Here is a 20,102-nt window from a genome sequence, read left to right as displayed (position 1 = left end):
CGAGCAGGGGGTTGGACTAGATGACCTTCTGGGGTCCCTTCCAACCCTGATATTTTATGATTCTATGATTCTATGATCATCTAGTCTGACCTCCTGCACATCACAGGCCACAGAATCTCACCCACCGACTCCTGTAATAGACCCATAACCTCTGGCTGAGTTACTGAAGTTTTCAAATCTTGATTTAAAAGACTTTAATTACAGAGAATCCACTGTTTACTGTAGTTCAAACCAGCAAGTGATCCACTCTCTACACTGCTGAGGAGGATGAAAAAAACCCAGGGTCTCTGCCAGTCTGACCTGGGGGAAAATTCTGTCCCAATCTCCAAAATGGTGATCAGTTAGACCCTGAGCAGGTGGGTGAGAGCCACAGCCAGACACTTGGGAAACAATTATCTGAAATAACTCTAAGTCCTCCGATCTAGTGTCCCATCTCCAGTTGTTGGAAATATTAGCTAATAGGAGTTGTGGATGGGCCATATCCCATTGTAAGCAATCTCATCATACCACCCCCTCCATAATCTTATCCTTGGTTTTTCATCTCATATAAGATACAGGATACTAGAGCTGGTCCAAAAATTGTCAAAATTTTATTTTGGAATTTTTTGGTGGAAAATGCCTTTAAAAAAAAGTAAAAAGAAAAAAAAATGGCCAAAAATATTCGTAAAAAGAAAAGGAGTACTTGTGGCACCTTAGAGACTAACAAATTTATTTGAGCATAAGCTTTCGTGAGCTACAGCTCACTTTTGAGCTGTAGCTCACGAAAGCTTATGCTCAAATAAATTTGTTAGTCTCTAAGGTGCCACAAGTACTCCTTTTCTTTTTACGAATACAGACTAACATGGCTGCTACTCTGAAAAATATTTGTGTTTTCAGTTTATAATGGAAAATTGAAATTTTCTGCTAAAAATTTAGATGAAAATGAGATTTTAGTTTCTGTCATAATTTTCTGTAGAGCTATGTACCTCTTCTTCCCCCCAAAATTCTGACCAGCTCTACAAGGCACCTTCATCAACATGCTGTCCCTTAACCAGAGATTAAAGGAAGGATAATTATCAAGTCAGATTCTGCAGGGATTGGTCCTGGATCTGGTTCTGTTCAACATCTTCATCAATGATCTAGATAATGGCATAGAAAGTACACTTTTAAACTTTGCGGGTGATACCAAACTGGGAGGGGTTGCAAGTGCTTTGGAGGATAGGATTAAAATTCAAAATGATCTGGGCAACCTGGAGAAATGGTCTGAAGTAAACAGGATAAAATTCAATAAGGACAAATGCAAAGTAGCCCACTTAGGAAGGATCAATCACTTTCATACATAGAAAAATGAAAATGACTGCCTAGGAAGGAGTACTGCAAAAAGGGATCTTGAAGTTATAGTGGATCACAAGCTAAATATGAGTCAACAGTGTGACACTGTTGCCACACACACACACAAAAGCAAACATCATTCTGGGTTGTATGCGAGAGTGTTGTAAGCAAGAAATGAGTAGTAATTCTTCCACTCTACTCTGCACTGATAAGTCCTCAGTTTGAGTACTGGATCCAGTTCTGGGTGCCACATTTTAGGAAAGATGTGGATAAATGTGGAGACAATCCAGAGGAGAGCCACAAAAATGATGAAAGGTCTAGAACACAGGATCTGTGAGGGAAGATTGAAAAAATTGGGTTTGTTTAGTCTGAAGAAGAGAAGACAGAGGGGGGACATAACAGTTTTCAAGTACATAAAAGGCTGTTACAAGGGGAGTGTGAAACCTTTGTCCTACTTAATCTCTGAGGATAGGACAAGAAGCAATGGTCTTAAATAAAGGGTGGTTTAGGTTGGACATTAGGAAAAACTTCCTGTCAGGCTAATTAAGAACCATAACAAATTGCCTAGGGAGGTTGTGGAATCTCCATCATTGGAGATTTTTAAGAACAGATTAGACAAACACCTGTCATAAATGGTCTAGTTATTACATCATCCTGCCTTAAATGCACAGGACTGGACTAGGTGACCAATTGAGGTCCCTTCCAGTGCTATACTTCTATGATTCTATGATGCAATAGGGAGCTAAAGCACAAGGAGAGTACCCCCTCCTCTCACTGATTTACAGGAGGAAAGCACTCCCACAGCTCTCTACAGAGGGAGTGAAAGCTCCCTGCAAATGTGGGGAGCAGAGGGATAGGATGTGGGGCGTGAGTGGAGGCACTGAGACTTGGCTGGTAGGGAAGCCGCTGGCTCCAGTCTGGGAAAAAAGGAGCCAGGGGTTCCTATCTCCTCCCCTCCAGTCTATTCCAGCCATTTGGGGATCCTGCTCCCCAGCCACATCCCTACCCCCACAGTGCACTCCAGCTCCTCTGGGTCCCACTCTCACCTCTGCCACCCCACTGCCCACCCTGAGCATGTGCAAGTTTACTTGGGGGCAGAGCCCCCACAATATATGTATTGCATGGACACTAGTCCTTCCCCCCTCACACCTGGCCCCTGGTTCCATCACCCCTGACCCTCTCTCCATCTAGGCTGGTGTGTGGAGAGACCTCCTCCTCCTGTTTCAATCTCCTTTACCCATTATCCCCTGCTGGGACATTGTTTCAGTACTGATGCAGGAGGGGATCACCTGTTGCCTCTACAACTCTGCATCCTGTAGCAGGTGAAGTGTTTCTCAGAGATCTTCGGTCTCAGATGCCTTCTGCAAGCAGTCACACAAATAGAATCTCATTGGACAAATATTCATGGGAAGAGAAAAGGAAGAAAAGTGCAACCACAGCTGAAGAGAATTCAGTTTTAAATTGGTGTGAATGTTTGTGGAACTCTCTTTTTTACAATAAGTGCTAGGTAGATTATTTGTTTGCTTTGGTTACATTTGGTTACCATTTCTCTCTTTTATCAATTTAAATTCAGGCCAAGATTTTCAAAAAATGGCTAGTGACTTCAGCTGCCTAACTTGACATTTTTAAGAGTCTGATTTTCACAAAGAGCTGAACACCCACCCTCTGAAAATCAGGCCCTTTAAAGATTTCGCACTGATCTCAAACTGGCAGTATGGATGTTTGCAAAAGCTGTGGTAGCCTGCTTGTACCCAAGTCAATGAGTGAGAAACTTCTGGCTTCACTCATCCAGTACAAATCCTCATTCTCTTCTTTCTATCTTAAAAAAAATGCAAATATTTTACAATCCCACCTACCATACTAAAATACTGTAAGTGTCCTGCTTTGTGTCTATGTGTGACTTTTACTACATGGAATCACATAACTAACAGCTAACAGAGATTCCCCTTTAGCACGGCCCGGTGCTTTTGGAGCAGGAATTTTGTGCAGTCTAGTGTCATCCTAAAAGTCATCAGTTGCCATGGATTTGTTATGATATGGCACAGTGGATTAATCTGATACTATTCTAGTAATATTACAGTACATCAGTTTCCACAGCAACATTCCTGGTGTTACTTAACATTCTTAAACATAATGAAATTACAGTGCAGCTTAGGATCATAACAGCTAGTGTCTCCCAGTACAGAAATCTGGGCTGCTTACCTGACGATGGCAAATGTACTATTTAAATCCACTGAGTATTTGACCGACAGCATCACCTTGATTTCTCTCATTGATCCCTCCAGTCCCACTCTCTGCAGCAGCAGCCTGCTGAGTCTCTGCCAGTGGACTAGAAACTTCAGCCAAACACAAGGTCCAAGCTCCTCTTACTATTGTTTATCATGCATTATTTATATAGCTCCAAAAAGTGTGCTAGGTGTAAGAAGACAAGCCCCTAGCAGGCAGCTGCTCTTAAAGTGATGATAGCAGGTTAATTCCTGATCCAAAGCCTGTTGAATTCAAAAGAAATCCTCCCATTAACTTCAATGGGCTTTGGATACATCATGGAGTTTAGCACATAGATAATTTAGAAAAGCACATAGGCAAGAGAACAGATCATGAAGGTTGAGAAGATAGGAAAAGGAGGAGGTAGAAACAATAGGAAAATATGGGAAGGGAATACAGCCACAGCAATGGAAAGAACTGTTGTCCTGGAGAAAGTCCTATTGTTTCCTGTATTTGTTGTTAGTTCTCTCTCTCTCTCTCTCTGTTTTAATTATTAGGTTGCCAAAGCTGGCACTAATAGCACCAGCGTTGCTTATGGGTGCACAGCAAGGCAAATGCAATGAGTTTTGAAGAAGCAATTTGAAGGGGGAGGTTACTTTGTACTCTGGGAGAGGGAGGACCAGCTAAAGAGTGTGGGGGCAGGGAGGAGAGAGAGGGGAGTAAAAGAGTAGGCAGCCTGTAAAAAGCCACAGAATAATGACTGGAGAAGACGAAAAAGGATGGGTTAAGGCAAGAAAAGTAGGTAAAGGATGGAGAATTTGAGAATAGAACTTTCCCATTCCAGATCTGGTCTTTGTAAACCCAAAATGAAGCCCAAAACAACAATGAAACAACAGCAAAAGTTTGTGCCATCATGGTTTCTGTCAGCAAGTCTTTCCACAGCTACGAAGGCTGATACAGGAAAAGAATGATGCAGTCAGATTTTCATTTTGCACACACATAAAAACATAAACATGTGCAAACACATTCCACCCGCCCCACTCCTAATATATCAGTGATAGTCAAACGGTAATAAAAAGTTCCAGTCTCCAAAATTGCCGTGATAATCACTTGGGGATAGGCTTTTCTCCTCATATACTTTCTGGTCAGGTCAGAAAGATGAGGATGGTTTTCCTCACTGCATTTTGGCATTTCACTCATGCTGGAATAAAAACATAAGCATGGCCATACTGTATCAGACCAATGGTCCTTTTAGCCCAGTATCCTGTCTTCCAACAGTGGCCAGTACAAGATGTTTCAGAGGGAAGGAACAGAACAGAGCAAGTGTCAAGTGATCCATCACCTCTCATCCAGTCCCACCTTCCGGCAGTCAGAGGTTTAGGGACACACAGAGCATAGGATTGCATCCCTGACTGTCTTGATTAATAGCCATTGTTGGACCTATCATCTATGAAATTCTCTCTCTTTTTTTTTTTTGAATGAAGTTATAGTTTGGGCCTTCACAACATCCCCCTGTCAACAAGTTCCACAAGTAGATTGTGCGTTGTGTGAAGAAGTGCTTCATTATGTTTATTTTTAAGCTGCTGCCTCTTAATTTCATTATGTGAACCCTGGTTCTTGTGTTACATGAAGGGTAAATAACATTTCCTTATTCACTTACTCCTCATCCTTCATGATTTTATAGACCTCCGTCATATCTCCCCTTAGTCATCTCTTTTCTAAACTGGCCAGTCCCAGTGTTTAATCTCTTCTTATGTGGAAGCTGTTCCATGTCCCTAATCATTTTTGTTGCCCTTCTCTGTACCTTTTCCGATTCTAATATAGTTTTTTGAGATGGGGCCACCTGAACGGCATGCAGTATTCAAAGTGTGGCATGCCATGGATTTATACAGTGGCATTGTGATATTTTTTGTCTATCCCTTTTCTAATGATTCCTGATAGTGGTGAATATTGAGCAGATGTTTCCAGAGAGCCATACATGATTACTCCAAGATTTCTTTGATTGGTAACAGCTAATTTAGACCCCAACATTTTGTGCTTAGTTGTATGTAAAATGCAGAATGGCTGTGGTGTTGGAGTTCAGTTAAAGGTTAGAGTGATGTTTCAGGTAAATTATTTTGTTTGAGCTGATCCCCCATTTCTAGTACATCTATTTATTGAAATCCCTTAAAATGATAAATATGTTAAATGCATCTGAGAAAGTAATGAGAAATCAGTTATCTAAGCACTCAAAGTCACATTAGAAGGGAGGCAGTGCTCTGTAGTACTATGCAAAAGACATTTCAAATGTTGACCTCCCACTTCCCATGTGATACCAGCACTTCAAAGACCATTAGTTCAGCCCCCTGGGGAATATCTGTTGTATGTTGCTCCATGGGCTACTCAAGCTCCCTTAGAAGACAATGAAATAAACATCTTGATTTAAATGACTGTTGGATCAAATGCTTTTGGAGCAGAATTGCTGGGCTCAGAGATGTCCAGCCTTCTTCACCTGAAAGAATGGTGGCTCTGACATGGGCCCTCAAGTGTGAAGGGATTATGATATTGGTGATAGCAGGCTCCATGAGACACACAAAATAGGCAATGCTTGTTCCACAGTGATAGCTACTCCTTAATTTAGACTCAAGAAATGTCACCTTTTTGGAGGTAAATTGCCCTTGAATTTCTTTCTTTTAAAATTGCCTGGAAATCTGATGACAAATTTACCACAATAAATTTTAAAATCTCATCATCAACCCACCATTAGATGAATCATCAGCAACCACTTCATTACAGGTCAAGATATTTCCTTTACGTTATTTGGCAAACAATTACTGATCTTTTCCATCACCCAGCTCTATTGTATATGCTGAAAGGATGGAGAATAATAACATGTTGACATTTCCTCACTGATGACTACTTAGTGATATTTTTACCCTTACCTGGGCTGCTCTCATGAATGGGACAGGAGACTTTGTGAGCTTGTATTCTTGGAGTTCTTTCCAATTCTGCCTTTGTAAAACTTTCACATCAGGCAGGTCCTCGTAAAGTGACAATAGCAGTTTAAGGCCTTTTCTGAAATCTATTGAAGTCAAAGGAGGCACATGGCTGTTTGCATGGAAAACCTATGACTGGTCTTCTGTAGTCTCTTGATATTGTGGCTTCTGCCATATAAAGCCCCTGAATCCCCACTCAGAGGTTTCACATCACAGAGGGGGAAAAGAGAGTAAAATAATGTAGATAGGGCCAGAGTTAACTTACCTGTTAAAGTCCCAGACAGATGCTTTTGCAGGGTTAGACAAAACCCTAAGGTACAGTAAAACCTCAGGGTTACAACACCAGAATTACGAATGATTGGTCAAACACACACCTCATTTGGAACCGGAAGTACACAATCAGGCACAGCGGAGACAAAAAAAAAAAAAAGCAAATAAAATACAGAACTGTGTTAAACATAAACTACCAAAAAAAATAAAGACAAAGTTTAAAAAAATATTTGACAAGGTAAAGAAACTGTTTTTGTGCTTGTTTCATTTAAAGTAAGATGGCTACAAGACTCATTCTCCTTCTGCATAGAAAAGTTTAAAGGTTATACTAAGTCAATGTTCAGTTGTAAACTTTTGAAAGAACAACCATAATGTTTTGTTCAGAGATACGAACACTTCAGAGTTACGAACAATCTCCATTCCCGAATGTTCTAGTGTTCTACTTAGGAGTAAGAGGTGTTCTAGAAATGGCATGCTGCCTGAGCTACTTCTCCCACATCTGACCGGTGAGATGAAGCTGATGTGACCTTTAGTTTGCCGTTGGCCTGATCCTGTACACGTGACTCAGACAGAACTTCTGTTGAAGGCAATGGTTCTTAATAGAGGAGGGGGTCAACAGAACTAATCACAATTATACTCACTGAGCACAAAGACTATGCAAGCTTAGAGCTGCTGGCCTTCCTGAAGTGGATGGAGCAAAATAGGGGCCATGATCCTGGTCCCATTCTGCATTATCCAATGGAGATGGCTCTGCAGAGAATGGCACTTGTGCCCTTTCAAAGACGGTTGCAATGGCAGCATTCCTACTGTGAGCTCCTACCTCTGCACTGCATCAAAGAAGACCATTGGCTTATGTATCACTGTCAGGCTTTGGGAATCATGGCAGCAGGATCTGGCCCTAACTTTCAGGTTAGGGAAGAGGTGTGATGTCATTAAAAAGTGAGCTCACCGAAGCTTTACAGGACTGATCTAAAGCCCATTGATTTCAATGGAAAGACTCTCAAAGACTTTAGATGAGGCCCCCAGGGCAGAATTACTGGATATGCAGCACTAAGGAGAGAAACTCCAGTTGACTGTCCTGTCCTCTGCACTATAGAATCTCAGGATTCTTGTGTCTCCCACTAAACCTAATTTTCATACAGAGAAGTGCCTGGGCATAATATGTCACTGTGGAAAAAAAAGAGGTCATAACTAAAATGATTTCCCATGTCACAATTCAAAAGAGCCCCAGCAAATTTATCCACCATTCCCAGCTGTTTAACAACATAAAGATGATTCACTCTTCAGAGAGACTTCAGCTGACTAATAACATGAAATGTGTGACCAGTGCCACGGGGTCTGGAGGGAACACATCACTCTCACTTAGTTTTGTATTTAACTCACTGGGTTACAAACCATGGGGGCCTGCTGAGTAATCTGCTGAAAAATGTGACCCGAGTTCAATGTCTGCTTAAAATATGAGGGTTGTGCATTGGAGTGCACACTGTAAGGGTGAAATTAAACTGTGGAGGCCACTGCAGTGTCAGCTGTGAACTGGGAGGATTTTGAGTGGAGTGGACTGCACCTCCTTGAATGCTGTGAAAAGGGTCTTTGTAGCTGTTGTGTTGATCCATTGGTAACAATACCCCATCTGGCTGGCACAGGGGGGCTGCAGGTTCAGCCCTGTGACCTAGTTCTAGGTTTGGAGGATGCAGATTTTCTCCACACATGCACTCCGTTCGTATAAACATCCAGCTTCTCCTCTCACATTGGCCAGATTTACACTGGCATGTGGAGTCATGCCTTGTTTATGCCAGAGTAACTGAGAGGCAAATCAGATCTGAAGCCCCAATATTCAGGCTTTATGCAGGTGGAATGGAGTTCACCCTAAATGAATTACCAGGAACAGAATGTGTGAACAAATGGCAATCTTACCATGCTTGCGTTCTACATTGTCTGTTTGTAATAGATGAATATACTTTATAGAAATGCACATGAACGACTGATTGATGTAAAAACACCCCCAATGATCAGAGATGACATAACCATTCCCACTAGCATTACTTATTTTCAGCAGCATCTTTTGCCATTCATTTTTCTGCCTCTTTCCTCTCAGCTCTGACACACTGTTCTGCAGCTAACAGCCTAATATAATCTTCAGTTTAAGCACTCTTTCCCACCAACAATAAAGGAGACTATGAAGACGTGGATGCCAATAAACTCTGATACTTTTATTCATAAGCGTATTTATTACCAAGCTTTACACTGATCATAAAAGTCTGGAAATGGAAGTAATGAGAGAACAACAGACTAAAGCGAGTGCCGATCTATTTTCTCTGATATGCCAGTCAGTGAAACATGAAATACGGTGGTGTATATTTTTGGGATTATTATATATCCAAAAAATGAAGATAAAAAATAATACATTGGAATTTGCAATTTATAGGCCAGAACTTCACCTGTGATAAATTGACATAACTCTGTTTCAGAGTAACAGCTGTGTTAGTCTGTATTCGCAAAAAGAAAAGGAGTACTTGTGGCACCTTAGAGACTAACCAATTTATTTGATCATGAGCTTTCGTGAGCTACAGCTCACTTCTGTTGATAAAAATGGAGCTATGTTGATTTATCCCATCTAAAGATCTGGCGCAATGTGCTTATAGAACTTCTTTGACAATTATTTTACCTTAATTTTTTTTAATACTCCAGTAGATATATACCTATAAAAATGATTCAGTGTAGCATTCAGACAATATAATTGCAGTTAACCAACTTCTGTAAGATTTCAAATAGATTATTTTAATAATAATGTTACTTGCTATATTTTGCTAATAATGTTAATTAGAACCAAGATTCGGATCACTTGTGTTCATTAAAATCCCATACTACTTTGAACAACAGTAGACAATTTAAGTAAGTAGATTCTGCATACAGTCCCTGCAGTCAGTTTTGACTTGTTCTGTAGTGCTCATGTGCATTGTTAAACTCATGGGATACCCCTTAATTAGCTTTTATTTAAAACTGCAGTTTCACAGCTGATTTCATGAGGCAAAACAGGATAAAGTAACTTGTGCAAGACTGTACCCACTGAAATCACAGGTAATTTGGTTACTGACTTCAATGGGGACAGTAGTTCAATTCTGTAGAGCTAGCATAGTCTAAACTAGGATAGGAGGTATGATCTAGTTTTCCTTCTTACCTCTGCTACTGACCTGTGTGAATTTAGGCATGTAACATCACCTCTCTGTTTCGCCCCCCACCTTGTGTGTGTTGTGTATTTATATTATAAACTCTTTGGGGCAGGGACTGCGTTGGTAAAGTATCTAATACAATGGCTGTTGAAGCCTCTACATGCTACTTCAATCAAGGACCTTTCTAGTACTCATTTGTGTAGGTTATAAAACTTGCTCTTTCCAATTTGTACGAACAAGGCTCACATTTAAAATGTCTTCTAGTTTAAATGATTCTACTAATTTGAGAGAGATTCTTTATACTTAATATGAGGTATACTAACAGAACCAATAATATCCTCAAGGCAGAAGACACTTCTGAAGGGTGACCGCTGTAGATGGATATAATAAATGAGTAAATATGAAAATAGAATAGCAATTTACCTCAGAAATCTTCAAAAGAAATCAAGATGAACTCCCATTGCACATAATTTCAGTTTGATCATAATCACTAACTGAAGCAAGACAAAAGAGGATTGTTGTGACTTGACCAGCAAATTAAATCAGAGGCAGTGAGGTCCCGTGGAGAAGGCACCAATAGTTTATTGTTATTAAATAAACTACTGAAAACTGCATTACTGCTTGTATGCTGACCCATTGTGATAGGATCATCTTCTTTTTAAAAGTCTTGTCTAACAGAAGAATATGTGAGGCCGGCAGGAAATTCATTGCAAACAGATTTGTCATTTTGAGAGACAGCTGCAAAATAGTTTCCTAACTCTATCTTTTATACCTAAGCTCACAAGGAAGTGTCTTAAACTCCACATGTGCAATTGGTGATCATAGAAAATAAAAGGCAGGGAGATTGTGGATTCTGTTCTAACACTGAAAGATGAAAGTGGGGGACAAATTGGGGTGAAAGTTTCATAGGCATAGTTGTGCATCAGTCTTTCCACATAGGCCCTTTCTGCAGGGACAGACAGAAAGCATCTGTAACCCTCTGGTCAGCGTATGTTTCATGTCCCTCCCAATGCCTTGTCCAGAGGGGCTGTATAGCACTGTAGCACAAGTTGTAGAGACTCATGCTTTCAGCTCCAGAGATCCATGCTGTCTGCCAAAATGGCGGCTGTCACACATCTTCATATAAATGATATTCCTAAAAGTTTTAGGCTGGGATTTTCAAAGGAACTTTAAATCTTGACAGTCAATGGGAGTTGGGCATCTTTCTTTGAAAACACCAACCTTAAAGGATTAACGAATGGAATTAAAAAAGAAGTCTGAGGTTCAGGCAAGAGAGGAAATAAAATATGTGCTTATAGATGAGATTGAAAAAGAGTAAGAGCCCCTATCTGAGTATATAACTTGTGCTTTGTTTATTGTGCTATGGTGAGGGGTATGTTAGCAATGCCTAAGATGGGGAGAGATTCATTCAGAATGTGTATTTTTGGTGAGACCAAAGCAATACTTCATGGAGCTTTATACATATATCCACACCTTCATCTTAGGCCTGTTTGCATTCTAACTCTCTCCTTATGCATTACACAAATCCCATGGTCAAAGGATCAACGGTCACGCTGCTTTATGGCTTCCATTAGTGGATGCGATAGAACAAAGTAGACAATTTCAAGTCCCTAGGAAATTAAACAAAAACTAAAGCTGGCCTTAAAATTACTCTAGTAATATGGAAGTAATGCACAAACACTCATGTGCCTGTTAACAAATGTCCCAATTTGTGGGTTAAAACTCTGGGGAATGATTGAACAAGGATGAGATATGATTGTCAAATATCCCCCAACCAGATATATGTTTCGTAGGAGCGTTGTTTGTATGACTGGCTTTTTTTAAGTTATTAAAATGGACATGCTTTACATTTTTTTATGACATGCATGTTTTATGTTCCTCAGATAAATGGGAAGCCTCTTCAGTACATTTTCCCGCATGCAAGACTCAAACTACTGAGAGACCCAAAGGATCACACTGTATCAGGTAAAAATAATAAAACCCAAACAAAATGTACACCTGGTTTTATTAGAATGCTTATTAAGTAGCATGCACATGGTTTGCAATGCTAATGATGGTTGCTCAGTCCTGTGTGGCAGGAAATGTACTGCTCATCTTACATGTTTTTAGTGATAACAGAAAACAGTGACCTACAGAAGTGGTCATGAGACTTTGTTAAAAATAGACAAATTACTGTAAACAATTTGATACTGAAAACACATAGCAAGTTGGCTGTATTAGTGAGATATATCAGGAGGCTGTATGTCTGTCACTCTCTATATGTCTGTCCTCTTCATATGACAATCTCATATAGAATTTAATAGGGATGAAGCCACTAAAGATCTAAAGAAATTGAATAGGCTTATGTAAAAATTCAAAACTTGCAGAAGTTTATGAAGAATTCTGCCCTTTCTGTAGAGTTTAAATTATATCAGATTGTTAAAAAACCTATAGGAAAGTTATTGCTTTCTGTTATATTCTACAGAAACTTTTCTCCCTCGTCATCCCTTCATAATGTGTGTGTGTGTGTGTATAGAGAGTGAAAGAGATCGGCTGAGAGTGGATATGTGTTATTTTGTATCCTATTACACGGGCTACAGCGGGTGAATCAGGACCAGTGCTGCAGTACAATTCTTCTATGTCAGAGTGTAAAACACCTTCTATATCAAGAGCTAATAGGTGCTAGGTCTGTTTGTTGTTTTTCAGAATTGTACGTTTTTTTAATAAGAGAGTGTATTGATTAGGAAGTAAGTGTTTTTCTGTGGAGATACATGCTATTTATATTCTGCCAGTGGTGTGTAATTTAGCCTTTTGTGGTTTTCTTGCACAACAATCAGACTTTCTTTTAACTACTATTGAAAATTCAAATAGCATATGTCAAAATCCACTTCTGTCTGGAAGTAATTACTTGTTGCCAACCACTGGTTTCCCTCCAGCATTTAATGGGAAGTAGCATCATGTTTCGTTGCATTTCTATATATTGCTTTCCCAGCATTTTTTGCTGAAAATCTCAATTATTTTCTCACATCCTCCCCCTGTCTTTCAGGCATGTAAACAAGAGGGGCACTCTCATGTGCCCCCTTCTGGCTGGGGTGCCTCTGTAGTGCCCTGATTTTTATCCTCCCTCTTCCAGGCTCTTTTAAACAGACTCCTACACATTTGCTTATCCAATCACTCAAAGTCCCCAAAGTCCATCCCAGGGCACAGCTTTTACCTCAGAGCCTGGTGTTCACAGGGTCCTTTTATCAGTTCTTAGAAGGTGCCCCATTCTGGGGTTTGGCTTGCCTCTGCCTTGCTCAGAGCTGACTCTCTTACAGACGTCCCAGAATCAGCTCCCGCTTCGAGAACTGCTTCAGGGCTTTTATAAGGAACCAGCTGCTCGAAGTTCCCTCCCTGGTCCAGGTATTTCTGGTTGAGTCATTTAGTAAGTTCAAGTCTCCTTCAAGCAGCTCTTTCCCTCCCTTTGCTCTCTCACAAGGCATTCAAGCAGTTTTCTCTCTATGTACTCCCTTGGCATTAATTTCTACAAAACAGATATCGCACCCACTAATTAATTTAAAATACTAGCTCTCCCACTATCCCAGACTGTAGAGTTTAAAAAGACAGTTCATACCCTTTGTACAGCCCTGGGCTCCTGAAGTCAATTGGAGTTACTTGTAATCCTCCTCGGGATTTCTTGCCCTGCAGGGAAATGAATAATGCTGAGATCCAAGCTGTTCTCTTTCTGAAGAACAGGTGGAATTATAGCCGCATGAAACTAGTTACCTCATGGTTTTGTTTTGAAGAGGACCTGATTCTCTCACCACTGTTGTGTGCTGTTATTTACAGAGTGTAAACTGCTGCCTAACCTGAGTCCTCCACTGGCTCACACCAATGGCAGCATTTCACATCCACTCTGCACAAATGTAAATCACCATGCAGGATGAGAAGTGATGGAAAATCAAGCCCTGTATATTTAATTCCTCTTCACCTTCTGATACTCTCAGTGTATAGGGTTATTTTTCTCAGGCTCCCCTTCAGCCACTGTGATAATGTGCCAAATAGTGTGCACTTGCCAGTCACAAGAGAAATCACCATTAAGAATGGTACAACTTGCCTATGGGAATCAGTATTTAAAAATATTTGTGCGTATTGTACAAGGTCTCATGGCCCCTTATTGGTGGGTTAGCACAAGCAGACAGAGTCCCCAGAATGGTGATACAGGCATGAGCTCAGTAAACAACAGAGCGACATAAGAATGTATTACTGGAAGAGAATTCAGAGGTACATCTCCTGGTGCTGATGGTGTCTACTGGTACATGAGAGCTTCACTTTCTCCCTCAGGTTGGAAGAACACACCCTAAAGTTCCCCCCCAGTCACTTCCTGACATGGGGCCCTTCCCCTCTGGGAGAAGCTATTGTCTGTAGATGTGTCACACAGAGACCTAGCCACCAAAACTGCGACCAGATTTTCAGAACAGTTCAGTATGTTAGGTGAACGCTTCATGCCCTTTGAACATCTGTCCATCGGTGTTACGCTGGGAGCAGCTGGCTCCTGAGCCCCCTTGAGAATCCAGCCCTATGAAGGATTGCTGTCCCTGAGTTACATCTACTGGGAAACAGAGCATAATGTGGTAGAAAGGCTAAGTTCCCAAACAGAGAAAAGGGGAGAGGAGTGACTCTTGATTAGATTCCCTCCTACCCCCAGAGATGTCTGGGGCACTGCCACTCCACAGTGTTTAGGACAGGATGGCATGGAGGCAGGGAGCCTGCTGACTTGTTAAATGGTGGGCTTCACAGTGGAAATTTACTTATTGCTGCTTGGAGCAGAAGATATTCCCCTCCCTCCCACTCCCGGTGACTTCTGTCTCTCTTGCACATCAGGTAGGTTGCAAATGGAGGAGGATGGTGGTTAGTCAAAGGCAGGACCGCTGCTGTCCGGGAGGAGGTAGGCAGGAAAACAGTTGAAGGCTTGGGATTTGCATATTTCATTCCTCACATATCTTTGAGGTGAATGGAATTTTGGGCCTCCTTTGCATGCCAGCCTTGCCTCGCCCTGCTCTTCTGAGGAGGAAAACTGGTAGATATGCTGCAAATTTAAACATGCAGAGTTTTCTGCTGGGGTTTTATGATCTTGGGTGGTCTCTCCCAGAAGCCACATTGCCCTGCTTGTATTTGCTATTATAAAAATAAATCGTTTGACCAACCAGTACCAACAAACTGGTGACCAGTTCTAGTTATCATCCAAACAGTGAATGAAACTGTTTTTATAATACCAGAGGCAGAGGAGACCTTAGAAATCTTTTATACAGTTCCAGGTCATTTAAAAGTGTAATAATTGATTAATACATATCTTAGAAAGCCCACCAGCCCCACCACAGCAGAGGTGGCGCAGCAGCAAGATAATTGGATGATCCTCTATATAACATGGCATCTCCTCATTTAAAAACAAAAAAAAGCAGAGGTGTCAGAATATTCAGCCAGTCAGATGATGCGATCAGCTAAATTTGTAAGCTATTTGGGGCAGAGATGTTCAGTTATTGTACATTTGTACAGTGCCTAGCACAACGGAGCAGTGACTCAGTTGAAGCTAATAAATAGAGGCTATAAATGTTAAATATTAATAGTCTCAGATCGTTTAAATCCATTTCAAACAGTCTGAAGTGATGCTGCATACCTAGCACAGAGTCTTTTTTAAAATGAAAGCAGAAAATACAACACTCACATTACTTCCAGAGTTGAGGGCCTGTCGAGCCTATGCCTTAGGCTGTCTCGATGCACAAAAGTTTCCCACAGATTTCGCCAGGAGAGTGAGGTGCTAAAGGCAGGGGCATGCCATCTCTGTATGCAAGGCATGAACTTCATGGACTCTGTGCCTGATCGGTTATGTGCTGTCCAACTGGAGGGCTGTGGACTGGGATCCAGCTCCCAGGATGGTTCCGTCTGGCCTTCAAAAAAGTGCTCAGATACTACAGTGATAGGGCAGCATGAGAACTATATGGAATGGAATAGAATGCAAATCTTATTACAAGTCCATGCAGCTAAGTCTTCAAATTGTGTTGTCCATCAAGAAAATATGACTATCCTGCATCATAGATTCCAAGCCATAAGGGACTATTGGGACCATCTAGTCTGGTCCCCTGTATAACACAGGCCATAGATCTTTTCTGAGTTGATTCCTGTTTGAACTAGAGCATATGGAATGTATCTAGCCGTTTACTGGGCTTCTAAATTTATTTGTAAATGACTGAGCATGAAGCTTTTTTTGATGAATTAAGCCAACGGTCCACAATTCCTGTGGCAGTGGCATCCTCCACAGAGCGTGATCCTGTACCCGCCATATGTGCAAGCTACTCCTGCACAGAGGATGCCATTTTGGACTGCCTAAAACATACATGGGAGTTGTTGCATGCCTTACTAAAACTGGCCCAGCTTGCTATTGGCTGATGGAATGAAAGACTGGACCCCTAACGATCAATTAGTTTTCAGTCCTGTGAGAGGCTACTAAGATCCAAGTGCGACTGCTCTGTGGGAAAACTGAATGGATCTTTCCTAACTGCCCCTCTTTTTCTGCATCACTCACCGTCCCCTAGAGCTCTCAGCTCTTCTCTGTACTGCAGGAAGGTTTATAGTACAAAATGTCCTCAACACATTTGCCAAATGTAAATGCTACCGGCCTTTTACTGCTAGGCCTGAATAAATTGCCGAAGGGTTTTGTCTCCAAAGATTCATTAATAGTTTTCAATACATTTGGAAGGAATTGGCATCGTTGTGCAGCTCAGATGCCAAAGCAATGATGGCAGTGATCAGAGAATGATAATGTAGGAGCATTTAATGATCCAGAAACACACTGCTTGTTTTCACTCAAAGTCTACCTGTCTCTTATGGGTCCTTGGCCACAGCCAGCAAGAGAGTTCATTTTAGCATGGTCGCATTTTCCCTTCTGGTGTTTAAAGTGGAGTGGTTACAGCTGGAATAAAAGAGGGAAGAGGTGGCTGCATGAGACAATAAGGGCGCTGACAGTAGCTGCTGCAAACATTGCAAGAGCGACACACACACATTGTCTTCCTCCTCCTGGTCACAAGACCCTTTCTCATGTAGGGTGAAGGCTCAGCATGGCAGGAAATCTCAATAGCTCTGCACGTCTGGCTACACCCAAGTATGGGGTAGCCCATGGCTGCAGCATATCATCATGTGGGACTGAATTACAGTGCCAGAGGCAATGCTCCTTTCCCAAATGTATGATGTCAAGCTGTCATCTTTCCAGTTCTGTCCCTGCAGGGCAAAAAGCACCTGTTAGTTGCAAGGCTGTCTGTGCTGCAGGACACTCTCCCTGATGCCCCTTTGTGTGCAGGCAGAGCAGCGGTACAGGGAGGAGTCTGCACTGAATATGCTAATTAGTTCTGGGCAGAGGGTAGGCCTCTGGATCGTGACTTCTGCAGATCTACTGTTCAAGAAACCACATGCAGGAGGGACTGGGCTGGACATGGCTGCAAAGAGGCTTCAGAGGTGCTTTGAACCCTACTTATAGTTTGAGGGGTTAGTTTCTCGCTCCTTTCCCTCTCCCGCCATAAAAATCAGATCTAATACCCTAAGCAGAGCAAATTTACTGGGTATTTATTCAGGGAGATGGGGGTGGATTTAACACAATTTTCATATATCAAGCCTACATTGCTGGACTTTCTTCCTAGTGTATATATTTTGGGTTATTTCAGCTTCAAGTCCATTCTGACAACAAAACCATAGATTAAAATGCAGATGTGCAGTGAACATAAGGAATTATTACCAGGCAGATAACGAGTGCATGGAACACAGGTACAGTCCAGGTTTAGCTGGGGTGGTGGCCATGAAGATAAGGGAATGGGATATAACTTGTTCCCGATGCTTCACCTAGAGCTGGTGCTAGCCTATTGGGGGCCCTAAGCAGGAATATTTTTCTCCCCCCCCATACTAAAAAAGTGAATGGGGGCCCACTTGAGCTGCTCGAAGCCCTAAGCAATTGCTGAGTCTGCTGATGCCTAGTGCTGGCTTTGAGTTCACCCTTCACATAGGGACAGCTGCCTCCATCTGGAGTGTATGTGGGGTGCCCCTGCTTCCATGGGCCCAATACCCTGCGGACCGGAGATGATCCTACCCTTCCCCAGAGACCAGCACACAAGCTCTCCCTGATCATGCACAAAGACACACACAGGTGAGGGGAAGGGTTTACCCCTAAACAATGATGATCCCAGCTCATGGACCTCTTCCCCTTCTGAGCAAAATGAAAAGCAAGTAAACATGAGGGGAATGGAAAGGAATACAGATTTACGTGGCCGGGATCATCCTGTGGGATTCACCATTGCAAGTGGTGAGGGAAGGTGGGGCTAGGTCACTTAATGAACGTAAGTAGATGTTTGTTATATTACTTAATGCACTGCTAGAAAGTGCTCATATACTATAGTGATAGGGCAGCATAAGAACTATATAGAATAGAATAGAACAGAAAACAAATCTGATTACAAGTCCACGCAGCTAAGTCTTCAAACTGTGTTGTCCATCAAGAAAATATGATTGTCCTGCATCATAGATGCCAAGCCATAAGGGACTACTGTGACCATCTAGTCTGATCCCCTGTATAATACAGGCCATAGATCTTTTTTTGAGTTGATTCCTGTTTGAACTAGAGCATATGAAATGTATCTAGCTGTTTACTGGGCTTCTAAATTTATTTGTAAATGAATGAGCATGAAGCTTATTTGATTAAATAAGCTGAGGGTCCACAATTCCTGTGGCAGTCAGGCTGAGTTGTGCTCACTGCTCGGCACTTATGAAAATCAGGCCAATCTGGAATAACTGTAGGGTTTTTTTTCAAGATTCACTAAAGGCTAGTGGGGAGAACCCCAAATGTAGCTGTTTCTAACACTCCATTAGCATGACACTGTATTTTTAGCACTGGTGAATAGCAGTTGAGGAATAGCCAGTGAGTGGGGTTCTTGTGCAACAGATCACAGATCAATACTTACTGTGAAATCCTTAGGCACAAGTAAAAGAAAAATAGATTCCCAGTCCTAAAACTAGTCCTGAATTGTTAAGGACACTAGGACAAAGACAGCCCTCATTTATGCCCATGCAACCTCAGTGAGTTAAATTAAATTGCATAGGTGTAATTGAGGGCTGAATTGGAGGGGCCGGGGGACTATATACCTATATCTCGATGTCACCTTTCTGGGTAAACAAGCAACATGTTTATGCATGTATGTGTTTACCTAGAAATATTTTATAGGCTTTTATTCCATGTCTGTGATTGCCCCTCTAAATAGCTCTTTATTCTGAATGCCCTAAAAAGTGTTTTAAAAAATAAGTTCCACTGACATTCAGCAGCTTAATAGCCTGTGTACTTTCCTCTTTTAGAACATGATACTCTATTGAGTGTGTGTCATAGTGTGTGGGGATTTTTTGAGAAGAGAATATACCCTTTACCCTGGAAGGTTTATGCCTGGTATCTTACAGACTGGATGGGAGAAGACATTGGAAAAATAAAGCAGGAGGGTAGAATGCAGATTCCCACAGAGAAGAAAGTGAAGTTAAAATTTTAGGCACATATGAGTGATATGAGTACATAAAGCTTGTCAAGAACATTAGGGAAAATTAGAAATCCAGGAAACACTGAGGTAAGGTTGCACTTCTCAGATAAACACTCAAACTATCATAACTACCCCAAGTTGCGGCAGCATGCCATCTTCCCTTCCTTATACAGAGACTATCAAAAATGTACAGCATGCAGCATTTGTTTAATTTGTCTCATCCATTCATGTCTCCAGTTACTAAGTTACCCGGGAAAGAATTTTCTGTAGTATCTGGCTGATGAATCTTGCCCATATGCTCAGGGTTTAGCTGATCGCCATATTTGGGGTCGGGAAGGAATTTTCCTCCAGGGCAGATTGGAAGGCCCTGGAGGTTTTTCGCCTTCCTCTGTAGCATGGGGCACGGGTCACTTGCTGGAGGATTCTCTGCTCCTTGAGGTCTTCAAACTACAATTTGAGGACTTCAATAGCACAGATATAGGTGTGAGGTCTTTTTTAGGAGTGGTGGGTGAAATTCTGTGGCCTGCATTGTGCAGGAGGTCAGACTAGATGATCATAATGGTCCCTTCTGACCTAAATATCTATGAATCTATGAATCTAAGTATAATTCATGGAAGTGCTCTAAGAGCATGTGCTGGGGGTCTGAAATG

General features: G+C 41.6%; 1 protein-coding gene across 8 annotated transcripts in view; it reads left to right on the top strand.

Moving 5' to 3' along the window:
• Positions 1–20,102, top strand: part of PCLO (piccolo presynaptic cytomatrix protein) — a 514,363-nt gene that overhangs the window by 331,992 nt on the left and 162,269 nt on the right. For all 8 annotated transcript variants that reach the window (XM_073328639.1, XM_073328637.1, XM_073328638.1 and 5 more), the window contains exon 9: positions 11,815–11,896. In XM_073328639.1, coding sequence (XP_073184740.1) covers positions 11,815–11,896 — 82 coding nt within the window. The remainder of the gene's footprint in view (positions 1–11,814; positions 11,897–20,102) is intronic.

Source organism: Lepidochelys kempii, chromosome 1 (genome assembly GCF_965140265.1).
Source record: "Lepidochelys kempii isolate rLepKem1 chromosome 1, rLepKem1.hap2, whole genome shotgun sequence".
Classification (NCBI taxonomy): domain Eukaryota; kingdom Metazoa; phylum Chordata; order Testudines; family Cheloniidae; genus Lepidochelys; species Lepidochelys kempii.
Note: the sequence above shows the minus strand (reverse complement) of the source record. Positions and strands in the feature narration are given on the sequence as shown.